The sequence below is a fragment of the Colobus angolensis genome, unplaced genomic scaffold (genome assembly GCF_000951035.1).
Source record: "Colobus angolensis palliatus isolate OR3802 unplaced genomic scaffold, Cang.pa_1.0 Scaffold36, whole genome shotgun sequence".
NCBI lineage: Eukaryota > Metazoa > Chordata > Mammalia > Primates > Cercopithecidae > Colobus > Colobus angolensis.
In genome coordinates, this window is record NW_012116932.1 from 6,136,335 (window position 1) to 6,158,628 (window position 22,294).

The 22,294-nt window shown below is 42.4% G+C and overlaps 1 protein-coding gene across 1 annotated transcript in view; it reads right to left on the reverse strand.

Annotated features, from left to right (window-relative positions):
• The window catches only part of ITGA9 (integrin, alpha 9), a 372,615-nt gene that overhangs the window by 176,267 nt on the left and 174,054 nt on the right, over positions 1–22,294 (reverse strand). The window contains exon 16 of the mRNA XM_011953420.1: positions 3,039–3,115. Within this exon, the coding sequence (XP_011808810.1) occupies positions 3,039–3,115 (77 nt within the window). The remainder of the gene's footprint in view (positions 1–3,038; positions 3,116–22,294) is intronic.

Below are 22,294 nucleotides of genomic sequence, written 5' to 3' on the forward strand. Positions count from 1 at the left end.
CCTTCATGCTAAAAACTCTCAATAAACTAGGTATTGATGGAACATATCTCAAAATAATAAGAGCTATTTATGACAAATCCACAGCCAATATCATACTGAATGAGCAAACGCTGGAAGCATTCCTTTGAAAACCGGCAGAAGACAAGGATGCCCTCTCTCACCACTCCTATTCAACACATTATTGGAAGTTCTGGCCAGGGTAATCAGGCAAGAGAAGGAAATAAAGGGTATTCAAATAGGAAGAGAGGAAGTCATATTGTCCCTGTTTGCAGATGACGTGATTGTATATTTAGAAAACCCCATCATCTCAGCCCAAAATCTCCTTAAGCTGACAAGCAACTTCAGCAGTCTCAGGATACAAAATCAATGTGCGAAAATCACAAGCATTCTATACACCAATAACAGACAAACAGCCAAATCAAGAGTGAACTCCCATTCAAAATTGCTATAAACAGAATAATATATCCATATATCCAACTTACAAGGGATGTGAAGGAGAACTATAAACCACTGCTCAAGGAAATAAGAGAGGACACAAACAAATGGAAAAACAGTTTGTGCTCATGGACACAAAGAATCAATATCGTGAAAATGGCCATACTGCTCAAAGTAATTTATAGATTCAATGCTATCACCAATAAGCTATCATTGATTTTCTTTATGGAATTAGAAAAAAATACTTTAAATTTCATATGGAACCAAAAAAGAACCCATATAGCCAAGGCAATCCTAAGCAAAAAGAACAAAGCTGGAGGCATCATGCTACCTGACTTTAAACTATATTACGAGGCTACAGTAAACAAAACAGCATGGTACTGGTACCAAAACAGAGACATAGACCAATGGAACAAAACAGAGGCCTCATAAATAATACCACACATCTACAACCATCTGATCTTTGACAAACCTGATAAAAACAAGCAATGGGGTAAGGATTCCCTGTTTAATAAATGGTGTTGGGAAAACTGGCTAGCCATATGCAGAAAACTGAAACTGGACCCCTTCCTTACACCTTATACAAAAATTAACTCAAGATGGATTAAAGAATTAAAGGTTAAGACCTAAAACCATAAAAACTCTAGAAGAAAACCTAGGCAACACTATTTAGGACACAGGCATGGCCAAAGACTTCATGACTAAAACACCAAAAGCAATGGCAACAAAAGCCAGAATTGACAAATGGGATCTAATTAAACTAAAGAGCTTCTGCACAGCAAAAGGCCTAATATCCATAATCTACAAAGAACTTAAAAAAAATTTACAAGAAAAAAACAACCCCATCAAAATGTAGGCAAAGGATATGAACAGACACTTCTAAAAAGAAGACATTTATGTGGCCAACAAATATAAGAAAAAATGCTCACCATCACTGGTTATTAGATAAATGCAAATCAACACCATAATGAGATACCATGTCATGCCAGTTAGAATGGTGATCACTAAAAAGTCAAGAAAACAACTGATGCTGGAGAGGATCTGGAGAAATAGGAACGCTTTTACACTGTTGGTGGGAGTGTAAATTAGTTCAACTATTGTGGAAAACAGTGTGGCGATTCCTCAAGGATCTAGAACTAGAAATACCATTTGACCCAGCAATCCCATTACTGGGTATATACCCAAAGAATTATAAATCATTCTACTATAAAGACACATGCACACATATGTTTATTGCAGCACTGTTCACAATAGCAAAGACTTGGAACCAACTCACGTGCCCATCAATGATAGACTGGATAAAGAAAATGTGGCACATATACACCATGGAACATTATGCAACCATAAAAAAGGATGAGTTCGTGTCCTTTTCAGGGACACGGATGAAGCTGGAAACCATCATTCTCAGCAAATTAACACAAGAACAGAAAACCAAACACCTCATGTTCTTACTCATAAGTGGGAGTTGAACAATGACAACACATGGACACAGGGAGGGGAACATCACACACTGGGGCCTGTCGGGGGCGGGGTGTTAGGGGAGGGATAAGATTAGGAGAAATACCTAATGTAGATGACGGGTTGATGGGTACAGCAAACCACCATGGCATATGTATACCTATGTAACAAACCTGCACGTTCTGCACATGTATGCTGGAACTTAAAGTATAACAATAAAAAAAAATGTCCTAGTGTAGGTAGGCACTGGTTCATAATGGTATACTCATTTCATTTTATCCAAACTTAACTCTCATAGTTTTAAGTAAGGGACATGCTATGCATTTTGAAAAATAACTATCAAAACTGGTGACTGTTTTTCAGAAATGGTAATAAATCTAATAGAGGGGTTTCTGGCCCCAAGGCTAAAACAGTCTTTCAGAAGGAATTCTTTCAAAAGGAAGCCATTCTGTGAAATGAGGCTAAATGATCAGGACCAGCACCTTCATCCTAAATGAAGTCTAAAATAAAAGGTTGGCAAAGAGGAAACAGAAGGCTGCTGTACGGCTCACCTTTAGCCTTGGGGGATTCATGTAGTGTGGGAAGAAACCCTGAAACAATAAAGAGACTGTCTGTTCACTTGGATCAGGACAGCCAGGACAGCCTGCCCCTCTCCTTCAGCCCTCTCCTGCCACAGAAAAGTTACTTGTTGTTAAAACATACACTATTGTTAAGTGTGTGTGTGTGTGTACGTGCGCTAGCATGCACAGAGACGGGAGTGGGGATAAACCTTTATATAATAATAGGTTGAATCACATGAAATTGTCCAAAAGGTCAAATATTGGCAATTTCATATGATTCAACTTAATACAATCAGCAAGCATAATATAGCCACCCCCCAAATAGTCACAGAAATTAGAAATATAAGCTAAATTGTGAGATATGTAGAACTGCAAACAAAACCAAACCTAAACAATCTTCCCAACAAAGCTTTTGTTATAATGATTTTGTAATATACATTTTTTTTTAAAACCACAAAATATTATTGTAACCCATCAACTCTGTTTATCCTCTTCAGTGGGGAAATCTGCACATTCAGGTTTGGGGCCTGGGATCAAGGAAAAGGAGCTTCTGAAAACAACGCCGTGAAGGAAACACCGACATACCTAGAGAGCAGCAGTTTACCCCGAAGCTGCAGGTCCGCGGCACAGTCCTCTGAATGGCAATTCCTCTCAAAAACAGTCTGTGAGAGAGACAGGAGAGGAAGGTTAGGGCAGGACTGAGTGGCAAACGAGTACACAGTGGCCAATTTCTTTCTTGCAAATCAGTGGGAATTCTTCCCCTGAGCACCTCAGGGCCTCTACTCCCACCTCCAAGAAGCCAGCTCTCCAGCTTGGGAAGGGGTTCTTCCAAGCTCCAAGGAAGCCTAAGTCAACTGTGGTCTTGATTTCGTGAGTGCATTACTTATTTGATTCATTCCCTAGTCTACTGAAGTGCTTTGCCAAGCAGTTTTTTCAAGAGAGGTACGTGGTGGTGGATGTCCTTTCGGTCTTTGCTTGTGTGAGACTGTCTTTCAGATGTTCTTAGATGAATGATAATCCAGTTGAGTAAAGAACTCTCAGATTATAGTTTGGTCATTTCCCCCTATTTTCTCTGTCTTGGGGAGGCAGGAAATTTACATTTGAAATAGGTTCTGCCTGAGGAATGGGACTTTTTGAATTTGAATTTTCAGTATTAACAAGAAACGTCAAAGGCAATTAGGCCATCAGGCTGAGGGAATCACAACAGAGTCGGGGACATTCTTTCCAGTTTCTTGGTGGGGCAGCCAGCAGTTAACAGGGACACAATGCCTTTTCTCTAACCAAGACTGGGCCTCAACCGCCAAAGCCCCACCCAGTGCTGGGGCCAAGGCTTGGCGTGCCAAAACCCAAATATTTCCAGAGAGCTTGCTGGCTGTGCCTGGTCCTGGGCCTATCTGGGGAGATTTGCCAGGAGATCAGCAGCAGCGTCTGGAAGGGGGTTAGGGCTTTCTTCTATGGTCCATGGAGGGCTTGTTAATCTTCCCCTCGATCGGTCTCAACCTCTCTGATATTTCAGATCTATGGACAGTAGCGTCCCTAAGCTCCAGATGACAGAGACTCTTCACTACTGTTCAGTGGCTTTGCTCATTTCAGTGGAATTTGGAGAGAAGAGCCTGTTGACAACTCTTAGTTGTAATTTCCTCATTATTAAACTTCTTCCTTGTCACTGCTCATGTTTGTGAGTTTTTCCCCAAAATGTAGTTCCAGGTTATTTCTTCCCTGCCCACAGAATAAGTCCAGGCAGCACCTCAGAGTGCCAGTGTGGGCTCCAGCAAACATGCTGGGCAACGAACAGTCTAGACTCGACCAGACAAGAGTAATTTCGCCTATGGAAATTCATATTCCCCTGCCACATTGCCAAAAGAAAAAAGCGTCCCAGCCAACGCTCCCTTCCTTGATTATCAGGGAAAATATCATGGAAGTCTTGGGCAAAAAGAGGAAATTCCCGTGTTCTTTTAGACACTACTGGGGTCAAGGAGAGAGCCAAATTTCCAGGAGATTTCAATATATTTGTGCTTTCTTTTTTTTCTTTCTTTCCTTTTTTTTTTTTTTTTTTAAGATGGAGTCTCGCTCTGTTGCCCAGGCTGGAGTGTAATGGCGCAATCTGGGCTCACTGCAACCTCTGCCTCCTGGGTTCAAGCGACTCCTCTGCCTCAGCCTCCCAAGCAGCTGGGACCACAGGCACACGCCACTATGCTTGGCTAATTTTTTTTTGTATTTTTAGTAGAGACGGAGTTTCACCATATTGACCAGACTGGTCTCAAACTCCTGACCTTGTGATCCGCCTGCCTCGGCCTCCCAAAGTGTTGGGATTACAGGCGTGAGCCACCGCACCCGGCCAATTTGTGCTTTCTTTGCCATCTCAACTAAGAAGAAAACAAGAGGAAGTGGGTGTAAGGATGGCATGAACATCTCAGGCAAGAAGAAAGGTGGGCTTTATGAGCTTTGAGGACAGAGGGAAGGTGACAAAGAAAGCTTCCCCACCAAGCTAGTGAAACTTCAGCTTAGAGGTCCCCAGCTGACATGGCCCCTACAGAAGCCTTGCACAAACTTTGTTTTCATAATTTCACCTTTTTTTTCCCTTCAAGACCCACCCCCTACTGTATAAGCCTCAGGTCTCACAAAACCCGGATCGGCCCCTAGGGTACTGTCCCCTCATCACACATGCCTTTCCTGTCTCACAGGCAAGACAGTCCAACTTTGTGAGGCATGGAGGGGTGAAGGGGTGGAGGTGGAGGTGGAAGAGGTGAGAACGGAAGAACAGGATGTGACCTAAATCCATCTGGTGACATGCAGGCTGCCAGATCTGGCATGTGCCCTCCTCACCTCTGTCACCCTGGCTTTCTCATGCCAGCTATCACTCAGGTTGGCCTTACAACTTCCCACCCAGGGCCTCCCCACAAGCGGATCCCCAGATTCCTCCAGCTGGTTCACCTAGTACATGTCCTCTCACCCTTCAACGAGCAAATCTAGACCACTTCTCTGAGTACCTGCACAAGTTCAGGCCCATCGTGAGCTCTCACAGTTCCACATACTTTTTCCTTCTACTACTCATCTCAATCATAACTAACCAATTTTATCATTACATGTTCAGTGGTAGTCTCCCCTGCTAAAATGATGTCCCAAGAGGATTGTGGGGGCACTGTATCGGTCTTGCTTGCCTCTGTGCCCGCCCTCAAGGCCTGGCATGTAATTGCTGCTTTATCAACACTGAAAGACCACACATTGCCCTGAGAGACAGAGTGACCACTCAAATGGGAAGCCAAATGGTGGACGCCCCAGCTTAGAGCCAATACTAGCACGTTGTTCATCAAGACCAAAGCTCTAGCCCCCTAACCAAAGTACTGTCTCTTAGCCATGTGAGATGCAAAGACTTCTCATGAGGAATTGGTTGCTTTGTAAAGACTCTTTTTCCTTGTCTGAACTTTTTCCTTGAACTCTGCTATTTCCTGTCCCTGAAACTGGCTTCTTTAGCTGTCTAGTCCTCCAATGCTGCTGAATTTCCATCCAACAAAGGCAAGCCCTGAGTTTGACATATATACACAGAGTGTGTGTGTATATGCACACATATACATGTACACACATATCCCTACAGCTTATACGAGTGCTTGTACTGATCAGATAAAATTAAGCACAATCATGGAAAGATAAAATACTAGTTAAGAAATAAGGAAATTGAAAGTTTAATCCTATTTTAACCGTATTACATTAAGAAAATTGACTTTTCTTCCTTCCATGACTCAGTTTCCTCATTTATAAAATGAAAATAATAGCACTAGTGACTGTCCTATAAATCCAGATTAGCATATAGCCAGGGGTAGGAGATTGCAGTGATAGTGATTTAGTCTTAGGCACTGTGCATCACTATTCACACTGGCAAATGTGAGCAACAACAGTGTGCCTGAGTGAACACCATGAAGCTTAATTAGTGGATGGTGGGGCTGAGTGTGGATGGCGAGGCCAGGCGTGGTGGCTCACACCTGTAATCCCAGCACTTTGGGAGGCTGAGGCGAGTGATCATCTGGGGTCAGGAGTCTGACCATTATTGAGAGGGGGGTACTGAAATCTCCTGTTATTATAGTGCTATCAATTTCTCCTTTCAGATCTGTCAATGTTGTATATACTTAGGTGCTCTGATGCTGGGTGCATTTATAATTGTTGTGTCTTCCTGTTGAATTGACTCTTCTGTCATTAAGAAATGACCTTCTTTGTCTGTAGAGACAGTTTTTGAATTAAAGTCTATTTTGTTGATAGAAGTATTAACCACTCCTTCTCTCTTTTGGTTGGCATTTGCATGGACTACCTTTTTCCATCTCTCTGTGTGACCTTGAATCTAAAAGTGAGCTTCTTGTAGACAGCATATAGTTTGATCCTGCTTTTTTTTTTTTTTATAATCTATTCAGTCATGCTGTATCTTTTTATTGGGAAGTTTAGTCTATTTACATTTAAAGTAAATATAGAGACAGATTTACTATTGCCATTTTGGTAACTGTTTTCTATGTGTCTTGTTCTTTTGTCCCTCTTTTTCTCCCTTGCTGTTTTCTTTTGTTTCTTTTTTTTTGTATTGATAGGTTTTGATTCCTTTCTTTTTTTAATATAACTTCTATAGGTATTTTGGTGGTTACCAGGAACTTACATAAAATAACTTGTAACTGTCATTATAAGTTCACAATGTAACTTTACTTGCATAAAAGAACTCTGGTTTTCCCTCTGCTCCCCACATGTTATATGCTCTTGATGCCTCAATTTATATCTATTTATATTATGTACCCATTAACATAATTTAGTTAATACTTACAATGGTTTTTAAAATACTTTTGTCTCTTAACTTTCTTCATAGACATAAAAGCTATCTACTCATCACCTTTATAGTAAGATAGCGTTCTGATTTTGTCCATATACTTACCTTTACCAATGAGTTTCCTTCTTTATTATGCTCTCTTGTTGCTATTTAGTATCCTTTCATTTCAACTTGAGAAGCACAGGTTTGCTGGGTATATTATTGTTGGCTAGCAGAGTTTTTAAATTTTATTTTATTAATTTATTAGAGACACGGTCTCACTCGGTCACCCAGGCTGGAGTGCAGTGGCATCATCTCGGCTCACTGCAGCCTCTGCCTCCTGGGCTCAAGTGACCCTAACACCTCAGCCTTCCAAGTAGCTGGGACTACAGTCACATGCCAACATGCCCGGCTAATTTTCTGTTTATTTTTTTTGTAAAGACAAGGTCTCATTATGTTGCCCAGGCTGGTCTCAAACTTCTAGGCTCAAGTGATCCTCCTGCCTCAGCCTCCCAAAGTGTTGGGATTACAGGTATGAGGCACTGTTTCTGTCACCCCACTCTCTTCTGACCTGCAAGGTTTCTGCTGAAAAATCCACATCACTAATCATCAGGGAAATTCAAATCGAAGTCACAATGAAATATCACCTCACAACAGTTAGGATGGCTATCATAAAAAAGAAGAGATAAAAAGTGTTAGTGAGGGTATGGAGAAAAGGGAACCCTTATACATTGTTGGGAGGAATGTAAATTAGTACAGCCATTATGAAAAAAGTATGGAGGTTCCTCAAAAAAATTAAAAATAAAACTACTATATGACCTAGCAATTCCTCTTCTGGGTATATACTCGAAGATAATGAAATCAGTACCTTATAGAAATATCTGCATTCCCATGTTCATTGCAGCATTATTCACAATAGCTAAGACACAGGATCAACCTAAGTGTTTGTCAACAGGTTGGCAAATGGATAAAGAAATTGTGGTGTGTATATATGTATATATACTATACACACATACACACATATACACACACACACACACACACACACACACACAAATGGAATATTATTCAGCCTTTAAAAAGGAGATCCTGCCATTTTTGATAACATGGATTAACCTGGAAGACATTATGCTAAGTGAAATAAGCCAGACAAAGAAAGAAAAATATTGTATGATCTCACTTATTGAGGAATCTAAACAAGTTAAATACACAGAACCTGAAACTGAAACTCTGGTGGTTACCATTGGTTGGGGAGGGGATAGGGAGTGGGGAATGGGGAGAGGTTGGTCAAAGGTACAAAGTTGTGGTTAGGTAGAATGAAAAAATTTAGAGATTGAATGTATAGCGTGATGACTATGTTAACAATATTGTATTATATACTGGAAATTTGACAATAAAGTAGATTCCAAGTGCTCTTACTATCAAAAAAAAAAAAAAAAAACTATGTTAGGCAATGGATCTGCTCATTTGCTTGACTATAGTAACCATTTCACTATGTAAATGTATATCAAAACATCATTTTATACACCTTATATACATTAAAAAACAATAAAATCAAATTCATGAACAAAATAAATGTTAAGTTACTAAATTTCAGAGTTTGTTATGCAGCAATAGAATACCAGAATACTCAGCCAACCTAATGACCTTCCCTAACTCGGGCAATGCTATGAACAAAAATGGGCCGCACAATCCCTGGCAAAGTCTTGGCTTAGGTAAGACCCTCCATAGGCCAGGAATGCAATTGTTTAATAGGTAAAAAAGCAATAAACCATGGAATCAAGAGACCTGTGTCATGCACTGGGGAGCCTGATGTTGAAACTCAGTTCCTGTGTTCTAGACCTGAATTAGTCTCTTTGGGCAAATGGCCAATTTGTTTCCTAAGGAATTGAAAGGCATCTCTCTGGAACAGAAGGGTAGACAGACTAAAGTCTTGGAATACTAGATGACAACACAGTTTCAAAAATCAAGTAGAAATGACTTCTCCATTGCACAAAGTACAAAAAGTACAGGTTCTCCATGAAGCCAATGGCCCAAACTCCTGATTTTCCTCTGAAGGAACAATCCCAACAGCTCCAATTTAGACCTTTAAGAAAAGTCCTCAGCCTGATTTTATCCACATTCCTCTAAGTCCTCTGGCAAACACAAGTTTGGCTGCTTGAATCAGACAAATTGGAACCCAGCTTGGAAGCAGTCTCTTCCACCTCCCTCCAGACTCCACCTGCTAGTTGGCCAAAGCCCTGTCTAGTTATTTCCCTGGCAGAAGTCTTTCCAGCAAATGTAAACAGATGTAAGAAGCCATCATCTCTTATTCCTCCCTGGTTAAAGGAGGTTCAAACCTTTCTCTCGGGAGACAATTGTTTCCTGTCTCAGGCTTCAGAGAGCTGAGGACTGGACATCCAGTGGCCTCCTCAGCCTCATGGACTCGATTTCTCTGCTGGCTCCTTCCTCACCTTGGTCTTCATCTCAGGTTTCCCTGGGAAAAAAATATTTTCCCCCAGTTGTCTTTGAAAATATTTTCTCCAGCTTCTCACTAAATCCTTACTCTACTTCTTTTAGAACAAGACTGGCAACTTTTTCTGAAAAGGGTGAGACAGTATATGTTTTGGGCTTGTAGGCTATACGGTCTCAGTCACACTACTCAACTTTGCTGTCGTACAGCAAAAGCAGCCATAGATAATACGTAAGGGAATGGGCATAGATGTGTTCCAATAAAACTTTATTTACAAAAACAGGCAGTGGTGGATTTGGCCTATGGACTGTTTGTTGAATCCTGTTCTAGAATATTTGGCTATGTTTCTTCATTTCCTTCAAGCCAGGAAAAAAAAAATTCAATGAATCCAGATCAAGCTGCATTTTCCTCTGAGTCAGAGTAAGGAGGCTGGGGCTGGCTGTGCTTCTCTTACAGTGCCATGGTCACCAAGGCCAGGGAAGCTTTGGGGACATGTGATTCAGAAATGGCAGCTCAGTGTCTGCTCCTGGCCGAGGTGACTTCACAGAGGATGTCATCTAGGTGCTAAGGCCTTGGGAGGGGTAGCTCATTTCTCCCACCCAAATCTGTACCAGAAAATCTTCCCTTCTGATCTAATAGGAAATAGGATCCTTAGCCTAGTATAGCTATCTCGTTTAGAGGAGGATCAGTTTCTTGGACGTGGTGATATTTGCTTTAAAAAAAAATACAATTATTGACATGGATTCAACACTGTTTATAGGGTTGATACGGCAACCAAATCCCATGCTGAAGCCTGAAAAAAGGAGAACAATTGGACTGAATAATCCCACACTAAGGAGAGGAAACAAGAAGGCTATTTTTAAGCTGATTTGATCGATGTATTTTTTTTTTTTTTTTTTTGAGATGAGTCTCATTCTGTCGCCCAAGCTGGAGTGCGGTGGCGTGATCTTGGCTCACTGCAACCTCCACCTCCCACGTTCAAGTCTCGTGCCTCAGCCTCCTTAGTAGCTAGGATTACAGGCACGTACCACCACACCTAGCTAATTTTTGTGTTTTTAGTAGAGATGGGGTTTCCCCATGATGGCCAGGCTGGTCTCAAATTCCTGACCTCAAGTGATCTGCCTGCCTCAGCTTCCCAAAGTGCTGGGATTACATGTGTGAGCCACCGCGCCCAGCCTGGCAATATATTTCTTGATATGCAGTATGACTTAGCAGAAGGTCTCTGCCCCTATGGTGAAGCATCCTGCCTGGATGACAGGAGTGACATTTCTGAACTGGTGTTCCTTCCATAGCCCCACATAAGTTTCCAGAGCCACGTAATTCATGCTTATAACCCCCAGCATCTAGCACAGTATTTAAACTTTTTTGTATTCATATAAATGCCATGACCTGAGTGTAAGAGGTTTCTCCCTCCCAATTCTGTTTCAGTGGGCTGTTTTCCCAGAATCCAAAACTGCCCTTCATGTGGCACGTTATAAGAGTGGAGGAATTTCAGCTCCATTCAGCCCTGTGCCTAAATGAAGGAAGGTAAAGGCTCATTGCCTCTTAAAATCAAGGTATACACTGTTGCTTTATAAAAAGTTCATCAAGAATCAATGAAAGGCAAATCATTCATGAAATTAAAGCTCAGGAATTCCTTCTATCTCAGGGTCTGTACAATTGTCCTTCCAGATTTTGAAACCACGGAAGGATAAAAAAAAAAAAACCCTCTTGGTTTCCCTTTAAATACAAACCCAGCACCAATTTTGCTTTACGGTCCTGTGGAAAAACTAGAAATGACAAGCTCTGCTGTCTTGGGTGTCTTTTACTCCATGGCTCTGCACTTTGCAGAATTATCCCCTCTGCCTAAAGGCAACATTTTTAAAAACATGGTATATATTCATGGGATACAAGTGCAGTTTTGTCACACTGATAAATTCTGTCATGGCAAAGTCAGGGCCTTTGGTGCACCCATCACTGGGCCAATGCACACTGCACCCAAAAAACAATCTCCCATCATCCACCTGGCTCCATTGTCCATCATTCCACAATCTGCTTCCATGTGGACACATTATTTGGCTTCCACTTATAAACAAGAACATGTGGTATTTGTCTTTCTGTGTCTGAGTTGTTTCACTTAAGATAATGGACTCCGGTTCCATCATCTAAAGGCATCATTTAGGTGATCCAGTTCAACCCCTGTGGTAACTGAGCAGGGCTGACTGCTTGGTGAGGCCCTGGCCTCATGGGACTCCCAGCCCAATGCTCTTCTGGATCTGCCTGGGACTAGGTGGCCTTTTATGGGACACATTTCATGTCTCTCTATAATCACAACTTTTCATTTCAGCTCCAAACTCTCTTCTAGGGACTTTTGCAACCCAGGACTGGAAATTCTCCTCTTTTTCACCCTGGAATTATTTCTTTTTCTTTTTTTTAAATACTTTTAAGTTCTAGGGTACATGTGCACAACGTGCAGGTTTGTTACATATGTATACTTGTGCCATGTTGGTGTGCTGCACCCATTAACTCATCAGCACCCATCAACTCATCATTTACATCAGGTATAACTCCCAATGCCATCTCTCCTCCCTCTCCCCGCCCCATAATAGGCCCCGGTGTGTGATGTTCCCCTTCCTGAGTCCAAGTGATCTCATTGTTCAATTCCCACCTATGAGTTCACCCTGGAATTATTTCTGTTCTATGTTTCATTTTTCTTTTTTTAGTTGCTGTTAATTAGTCAGAAGAGGCAGAAAACAGCCAGGAAGTTCAAATAAAGGGGCTGGTGCTGTCAGAGAAAAGAAAAAAGGATGCCAGCCACGTTTCTAAAAGCTGCTAAACCAGACATGGGCAGGCAACTGGGATTGAGAAAAAAAAAAAATGCCTTAAAGCCAGAGAAGATCCCAGCAAGACTTCTCCCTATCTACTGCAAGAACATCCACTAAATAAGGCTCCAGGTGTAAGTGCACACAGCAAGGGCCTTGTACGTGATTTCCTAAATTATCTCAGAAGATAAGAAAAGAGAGGTTAACGTTTCCTCCCCAGCCAGACACTGTCCACCGGATGTGTTTAAACACCCCTCACTCCACACATGCTTCTGCACAAGGTTTTCAATAAGACAGGCTAATACAGAAGAAAACTCAATGAGCTTGAAGAGTTTGAGAAAACCATGATTTTCTTCTAAAAAGAGTTTCAGAAACTTAGAACACATTTTCCCCCACAAATTGCAAAAATCAAACATAACACTGAAAAAGCAGTTTTGCAAATTCAACAGGTTGCTTCAGGACACGGCCTAACCTTTGATGGGTCCCCTCTCCTTTCCTGTTGGGGTTAACCTTGAAGAAACCTGAGACAGCGAGATAAGGCCAGACTCTCCACTGGTCAGTGAGAAGGGTGAATTAGTTGTTTTTCTCACACATACTTCAAACTAGATGGTTTTCACATGTGTTCTGCCATGGTGCCCTCCTTGAAAAGAGTATTTACCCAGAAGCTGATACCCATAAAAGTAGGGTTGATCTGGGTGATACAAAGTTGGAGGGCAGGAGCCTTTTCCTCTAACACCCCTTTCCCCTCCTGCTGAGCCAAACTGCTGCCCTAACTCCAAGAGTGCAATCTGAAATCCCCCAGTTTGCACTGTCTCAGGAGCCTGTCTGGTTCTGATGTCTGGAGTGACTCTTCTCCCTCTCCTCTTCTACTCTCCGAACCCCTTAGCCTTCCATTCCTTCTGCAGAGACATTTAAATAATGAAAATAAACCGTAGAGCTGTAAATAATGTCATGTTAAGCCAGCTGGGCACCTCAGCCAGGAAACTATTACCTAATGTCCAGGCTGTGCAAACAGTGGGTTTCCATAGCATGAGGATATTCCTATACGCATGCATTGAGGGGTGTGGGGTGGGAGGAGCCGTGGTGACGATTTCCAGCACAATGGAGACCCAAAGTGTATGGTTAAAAATTACCATTAGACTAAAACATAGTTAAAAATTACCATTAGACTAAAATAGCTCACTTTTCACTTGAAAGACAACAAAGTAATATTTCTCAACAAAGCCAACACCTTTTCTTTCACCAGCTGTATTTCCTCCATCTTGTCTTCTGAAAAGCAGTCACCACAAACCTACTGTGGTGTAGATGTGTCACTGCAAATCACACACCACGCTCTCCTGCCCGTGGGGAATTCCCAGAGGGATTACAGAACATATTTCTTTTCATTTTACAGCTCTGCTGAATCTGCCAGTGAAGCTCTGATATGATGCCCAATCTTTGCCAAAGGAACTAGCCTTGTGTTCTTCCAGAAGGGCTCTTTCAACTGAGAGTTACTAAGCATCCACTATAGGCCAGGTACTCTGCCAGGTGTTGGGGATCAACAGCAAAAAAGATAAAATAGATCCCTTCCCTCACTGGGCTTCCATTCTAGAGAGGGAAATACAAAAACAAGTAGACGAAATAACACGTTCTGTTAGATGTCATGAAGAAATCAAATAGGCAGCTAAGGCCACACATGGTGGCTCATGCCTGTAATCCCAGCACTTTGGGAGGCTGAGGCGGGAGGATTCCTTGAGCCTAGGAGTTCAAGACCAGCCTAGGCAGCATGGGGAGACCCTGTGTCTACAAAAAAAAAAAAATTTTTTTTAAATAGCCAGGCTTGGTGGCACACACCTGTGGTCCCAGCTACTTGGGAGGCTGAGGTGGAGGATCACTTGAGCCTGGAAGGTCGAGGCTGCAGTGAGCCATGATCACACCACTGCACTCCAGCCTAGGTGACAGAGTGTCTCAAAACAAAGAAAGGCTCAGGGAATACAGGGTAGCAAGAGAATGGTTCTCTGAGGAGGCAACATTTAGGCTGAGACCTAAAAAAATGAAGAGCTGGCCATGGGAAAAGCATGGCAAAGTGCTTTCTAGATGAGGTATCAGCATATGCAAAGGGCCTGAGACAGGCAGAGGCCTGGTAAGTTTGAGGGTTGTGGGAATGCAGTATGTGGGTGGCGCTGGAGAGACGGGAGCCCCATTGTACAGGCTCTCATGGGCCTTAGCAAGTGTCTGGACTTTCTTCTGAGGGGGAAGGGAGCTCCTCAGCGGGAGGAGGTTATGCAGGGACGTGACCTGGTCTAGGTGACAAATGATGGTGGCCTGGCCTAGGGAGTGGCAGCAGAGATGGAGCAAAGAGAAGGGACTCATGCTGTCTGGGCTCATGGTGGTGAGGCTGGCTCCTGAGTTCTGGTTATATGGGTCCTCCCCAGATCTTCTCCCTCTGCGACAAAGAGGCATCTCTGGGCCTGACACATGAGGGTCAGACACCCTAAAGATCTAGAGAGGCTTGCCTGAGAGCCTGCCAGAACCCTTAGACCAGTGGTCCCCAAGCTTTATGGCACTCGGGACCAGTTTTATGGAAGAGAATTTTTCCATGAATGGGCGGTGGAGGGGGCGGGATGGTTTCGGCACAGTCTAGACCCCTCATATGTGTAGGGTTCGTGTTCCTGTGAGAATCTAATGCCACTGCCTATCTGACAGGAGGGACGCTCAGGCAGTAATGCTCGCTGGCCCGCTGCCCACCTCCTGCTGTGCAGCCCAGTTCCTAACAGGCCACCGCACTGGTACTGGTCCAGGGGTTGGGGACCCCTGCCTCAGATGGTGCCATTGCCTCCCACCGGGGAGCCCACCCCTGGGCCTGCAGAGACGGGACACCCTCAGAGGAAAGGACGTGGAAAGGCAGCAGAGCACCTGCTTCCTCAGACCCCAGGTCAGACCCACTCCCATGGCGGCCTCACCCTCTCCTCACAACACCAGGAAGCCGGCTTCCCAGGAAGCGAAGAGCAGGATCCAGTGCTGCCTCATCATTTCCGGGCTTCTCACATTTCTCTCATGTAATCCCACAACCACCCAGAGGCAGGCCAAGCAGGCCAAGCAGCCCAAGGCACCCCCAGTGACAGGTGAGGAAACAGGCTCTAAACGGTGAGTTCTCTGGGCCGGGGCGCTGATCTCACTGCACAGCCTGTGCTCTTTCCCCAGAGAGCCCAGGGAGGAAAGAAGCCCCGGAGTTCTGGAGGTGTGGGCTGTATTATGTGTGTATTATTTTCTATCGCTGCAGTAATAAGTTATTGGAGTTCAGCTGCTCCAAATAACACAAATCGATTATCTCACAGTTCTGCAAGTCAGAGGGTCGGTGGGTTGTCTGGGCCTGCTCCAGGTTCTATGGGCCGAAATCGAGGTATCAGCTGGTCTGGGCGAGTATCTAGAGGCCCTGGGGCAGAATCCACTTCCAGCTTGGTTCGGGTTGTTGTAAGACTGAGGCCCCGTTTCCTTGCAGTCACCCGGAAGCCTCTCCCAGCCCCTTAAGGTTGTCCACATTCCCCTCACGTCACACACTCCATCTTCAACACCAGCAAAGGCATGCTTCAAGTCTCTCTGACCTCCTATTCCGCCTCATTCCTCCCACCTCCAGCTCGAGGAAGTTTGCTGCTTTTAAGGGCTCGTGTGACTAGATTGGACCCACCTGGAAAATCCAGGCTCCTCTTCCCCATTTGGAAGTCCATCACCTTAATTACAACTGCAAAGTCCCTTTTGCCATGTAATGTACCCAAATCACAGGCTCCAGAAATTAGGACATGGAGATCTTTGGGGGCCATTCTGCCTACCGCAGCGAGACTTGGAAGCCCAGCCATAGCCAGGTCTCTTTGGGGGCCTCCTGAGAAAGCATGAGAAGAGTTATAATTTTCAGAGCCCTATTCTGTGTACAGGGATTGAAGACAGGGCCTCTGTCATCACCATTGCTATGCTCAGCTGACGAGGAGGGATAAGCGACCTTCAGGTGACCTGTCCAAGGACCGCATTGCTCCTTTCCCAGCACACAGACCAGCCAGGACTTCCCGTGATCGTTTCATTTAGTTCCATGCTCTGTTTCAGCAGCTGAGACCAATTAGCAATTAATTATGAGTCAACTCTCTATCTCCAGGGGCTCACCTGCAAAGGTCCCTGCAACAACCTCTTTCTTAACTGGCCTCCCCATACCCAGGCAGACCAGTCTCCCTGAGGCACATCTCTGATCTCCCCAAACGCCAAAAGATGCCATGGTCTGTCCACCATAGCATCACATCCAACTCCTCAGCCAGTGAACAAGTGGCTTCAGACTACAAGACTGAATCTCCAGTCCAGATGGCCTCTCCCCTTTCCCTCACTAGATATTCAGCCATGTCAGACTCCTTTAGCATCCATCAGCCCCTCCATTACCTGAGGACCCAAATCCTACTTCTCCTTTAAGGCTTCTCCCTTAAGGCTCTGGCCAATTCTCCCTTTCCCCATAGAACACCTCCTTCTCCTCAGCCAGAAGTGGCCTCTGCAATGAAATTCTTACACAGTAATCTAAATCTCACTTTGTAAATTATTCCTGGACTGTCTGTGAGTCCACTGAAGGCAGCAATGATTTATTTTTTCATCGACGTCTTACATAAAGTAGGCACACAACTGAATTGCTTCCAGCTTTACGGTCTTTTTAAATACTCCTCTGGTTAATGAAAAAAAGGTTGCCTTTTTCCTAGTATCAAATAGCCCCCGCCTTTCTTTTTTTTTGAGGCGGAGTCTCGCTCTGTCTCCCGGGCTGGAGTGCAGTGGCCGGATCTCAGCTCACTGCAAGCTCCGCCTCCCGGGTTTACGCCATTCTCCTGCCTCAGCCTCCCGAGTAGCTGGGACTACAGGCGCCCGCCACCTCGCCCGGCTAGTTTTTTTGTATGTTTTTTAGTAGAGACGGGGTTTCACTGTGTTAGCCAGGATGTTCTGGATTGCCTGACCTCGCGATCCGCCCGCTCGGCCTCCCTCCCCCGCCTTTCTGATGAGACAGATGCAGGTCTGTGCTTTCCTTAAATTTTGAAGGTGAAATGTGTACCCATCAGACTGTCCTACGAAGGCCTGTAGTATTCAAGCTCCACCATCCCCAGAGCGCCCAGAATCCCAATCTAATCTCAGCATGAGCGGCAATCCCACTATTCACTCAGAGCCTGGTGCCAAAGCCCTATCCTGGAACCCGTCTTCTCCCAGGACTATGTACCCTACAGAGGGAAGGCTTGGTCTCCTCCCTGTCCCGCACATTCCTAACTCATAGCAAACACTGTCAGATTAATCAGCAAGCCAGTACTTAACATGTACTGGTCACTGTCTCCATGTTACTCACACTGTCTGTGCAGTGATTCCACTTTAATTAGGCCATCAGTGGGGGCAGACCCCAACTCTAAAAGGTCACCATGATTTGATCCACCCTTCTGTATAGTCCTGTTTACCAACATGGGCTCAATGAAGAGATTAAGGCATTTAAAGTAGTGAAACCCTAATGTTATCTGGCAACATGACCTAGAGAGTTCTGATGTATTTATTCCTTCCTATGAAAGAGGTGAGATGCTCTGTGTCAAACTGTTGTGTAGAAAGATCAGCTCTGCTTCCTGCAGTGGGCCTCTGTCTCAGAATCTTTCTTCCCCCTCCAACTGAGCCAACATCTGGAAGATTATATTTATTTTATTTTATTTTTTTTCCATAATCAGGAAAAGGACAATAAGCAAGAACTGCACTCCCAAAACTTTTCTCAGGCTCCTGGACAATCTTCCCAATCTAAGAACAATATTTTTCTTTTATTTTTATTTCAACCAAAGAATCACATGGTTAGAAAAATAATAACCCCTTGCCGCACACCTCGCCATAATGAGTCCTCCTCTCCAGGGGCAACCATTATTACCCATGTCCATTTATGTTTCTTTTGATGATTATTTCCATATCTCTAGAAAACATGCTGATACTACTACTCTTTGATTTATCAGATCTAGACATTATTTTACTAAATTCCTTCCATGATAGATAGGAATTTATCTCACATAATGATTCCCACTCCTTCACCTCCATAATTTTGATGGGCAAATTATTAGTTTAACTCCTCTACTGTACCAGTCCTCAAACTTTAGCTGCATAAGAATCACCCAGCCATCTTATTAAAACACAGATTGCTGGCCGGGTGCAGTGGCTCACACCTGTAATCCCAACACTTTGGGAGGCCGAGGCAGGCAGATCACCTGAGGTCAGGAGTTCAAGACCAGCCTGGCCAACACAGTGAAAACCTGTCTCTACTAAAAATATGAAAATTGGCCAAACATAGTAGTGCACACCTGTAATCCTAGCTACTCACAAGGCTGAGGCAGGAGAATCACTTGAACCCGGGAGGTGGAGGTTACAGTGGGCCGAGTTCTTGCCACTTCACTCCAGCCTGGGTGACAGAGCAATTCTCTATCTCAAAAACAAAAACAAAAACATAGTTTGCTGGGGCTCACCCCATGAGCTTCTGATTCAGTGGGTCTGGGGTGGGCCCAAGAATTTTCATTTCTCACAAAATCCCAAGAAAGGTTGATGCTGCTGGCTCAGGAATCACACTTTAGGAAGTGTTGCTCTACTGATAACCTCTGCAATTTTAAGTAAACGGCGATGTCTTGTTTCATTAAGTTTTGCAATCTCTTGATTCACCAATTTAAAAGATTAAGATATTAAGAAAACTTCTCTTATTCTACTTTTACCTTTATATAATCAAGTTTAATGACATTTGCATTTTATGCTATCACCATAGCTCTGATTTTGGCTTAATTATAAATATTGAAAACCAATAAATAGTGCTAATTTTATTATGGCTTCATGATTACTGCTCACAGTTGAGCCAAGACAAGTGTCATGATTATATATCCTCTTCTACAGTTGCAAAGTTAAAGTCCAGGAATACTCAACTTCTACTTCAGATAGAACATTTCTAGGATCAACATTCTTATCTTCTTTATACTCTTCTACTTACTCAAAATCCTACCACATTTTAAGTTTTTGTATGCTGTGTTTCCATTTTCATTTGCCCTAAGAAATTTTTAAATTTCCCTTTGAATTATTTCATTAACCCAGTGGTCATTCAGGAACATGTTATTTAATTTCCATGTATTTGTGAATTTTCTGAAGTTCTTCCTGTTAATGATTTCAAGTTTTACACCATCGTGGTCAAAAAAGATACTTGATATTTCAAGGTTAAATTTATTAAGTTTTATTTTGTGGTCTACTATGTAATCTATCCTGGAGAGTGTGCCATGTGCAGTTGAGAAGAATGTGTATTCTGCAGCTGTTGGATGACTGTTGTGTTTGTTAGATCTATTTGTTCTAGAGTGTAGTTTAAGTCTGATGTTTCCTTATTTATTTTCTGTCTGGATGATGTGTCCATTGCAGAAAGTGGGATATTGAAATTCCCTAATATTAACGTATTACAATCTATCTCTCTCATAAGATCTATTAATATTTGCTTTATATATTTAGGTTCTCTGGTGTTGGGTGCATATATATTACAATTGTTATGTCCTCTTGCTGAACTGACCCCTTTATCATTGAATAATGATCTTCTTTGTCTGTTTTTACAGTTTTTGACTTAAAGTCTATTTTACCTGATATAACTACTCCTGCTCTGTGTTGGTTTCCATTTGCATAGAATTTTTTTCATCCCTTTGCTTTCATTTTATGTGTGTCCTTACAGGTGAAGTGAGTCTCTTACAAGCAGCATATAGTTAGGTCTTTTTTTTTTTTAATCCAGTTAACCACTCCATGTCTTCTGACTGGAGAGTTTAATCCATTTATATTCAAGATAATTATTGATAGGTAAGGACTTACTACTGCAATTTTGTTGTTTTCTAGTTGTTTTGTAGATCCTTTGTTCCTTTCCTCCTTTCTTGCTATCTTCCTTTGTGGTCAAGTGATTTTCTCTAGTGGTATGGTTTGGTTCTTTGCTTTTTTATTTTTATTTTTTGTATATACTATAGGTTTTTGCCTTGTGGGTTACCATGAGGCTTACAAAAAACATCTGATAGTTATAACTGGTTATTTTATCACATTTTAATTTGTTTTCTATTTTACCCATGATGTAGAGATGGTCCCCAACTTATAAAGGTTCAACTTACGATTTTTTGACTTCACAATGGTGTGAAGGTAGTATGTATTCAGCAGAAACCATACTTCAAATTTTTTATTTCAAAAGCTTTTCCCAGGGTAGCAATATGTGGTACAATACTTCTTGTGATGCTGGGCAGTGGGAGTGAGCTGCAGGTCCCAGTCAGTTACAGGATTACAAGGGTAAACAACTGATAGCTTTCTACAGACCACCATGCAAGCCATCAACAAGTGTCAATACCCCAGTGGCTTCTACCAGCTATTCTTGAGACTCATCAGAAGAGAGAGAAATGGATGACCCTATTAGAGTAGTAGCCCCATAATCCAACAGTTAATTTTAGTTCAAATATTCTTTAGGTTCAGTGTGCTTTCAGCTGTGTGTGTTAATGGTGAGTACCCATACAACCATTTTGTTTTTCATTTTCAGTATAGTATTCAACACATTACATGAGATATTCAACACTTTATTATAAAATAAGCTTTGTGTTAGATGACTTTTGCCCAACTGTAGGCTAATGTAAGTGTTCTGAGCACATTTAAGGTAGGCTAGGCGATGATATTCAGCAGGTTAGGTGTATTAAATACATTTTCAACTTACAATATTTTTAATTCATGACGGGTTTATTGGGACATAACCCCATCGTGCGTCAAGGAGCATCTGTACAGGCAATTATCTTATTTCTATTTTTCTGAGAGGTCTTGATTGCCTTTACTTTTTTCTTATCCATAAAAGAAACATATTCAATCTGCACTGTATCCTGAATATCTGCCACTTTCTCATCATTCTATTGCTTAGCTTCATTCTTCTGGAAGTTAATTGATCTCCTCTTCTCAATTGACTTGGCTGCTTTTGAGACTTGCTGCAGTTTATCATCCTGGGATTTCTTGTCATTAGACTTTTAAGAGTTAGTTCCAGAGTTTCTTGTATCCCACATCTTGCTTCTTCTGGTTGTCATTTTTGTTTTGTTGAAGTACAAGATAATTTTCTTGGAAGAGTTACTAGGGAGGTAAACTTTCTGAGTCCTTGCTTATCTGAAAAGTGACTTTATTTTTACCACATACTTTGATTGTGTGGCTGGAAACAAAATTCTAATTTCAAAATCATTTTCCCTCAGAACATTGAAGCCTTTATTTCACCATAGTTTAGTTTCTAATCTTGCTTATAAAGAGTCTAATGGACTACTCAATCTGACTCTCATTCTGTTGTAAGCTGACTTATCCTCCGTGATCAACATTCCTGCATTCTTTGCCCTGGAAACATTTAGAATTTTCCTTTTGTCTTTGGAGCACTGACATTTCAAAATGATGTGTCTATGATAATTTCGGTTTATCTTAACTGTAAATTGTTGTTTACACCACTTTTAAAAAACAGTCTCTCTCTTTAACTCTGAAACATGCTATTCTATTATCACATAATTTCCTCTCCCTTGTTTCTCTTTCCTTATTACTGATATTCTTACTTTCTAGTATTCTTACTACTTGGAGATATAGGACCCTGTATCTTTAGCCTTCTTTTCTACGTGACTTTTAGCACTTCCATTGGGAAATTATGTACCATTACCTACTAATACTTTCACTGATTTTTTGGTGCTGTAAATATATTTTTAATTTTTAAGAACCCTTCCCTTGTCTTTCATTCCTCCCTTTAAAAAGGAACAGAATCCCATCCATTAGAAAATGAAAAGAATGGAAT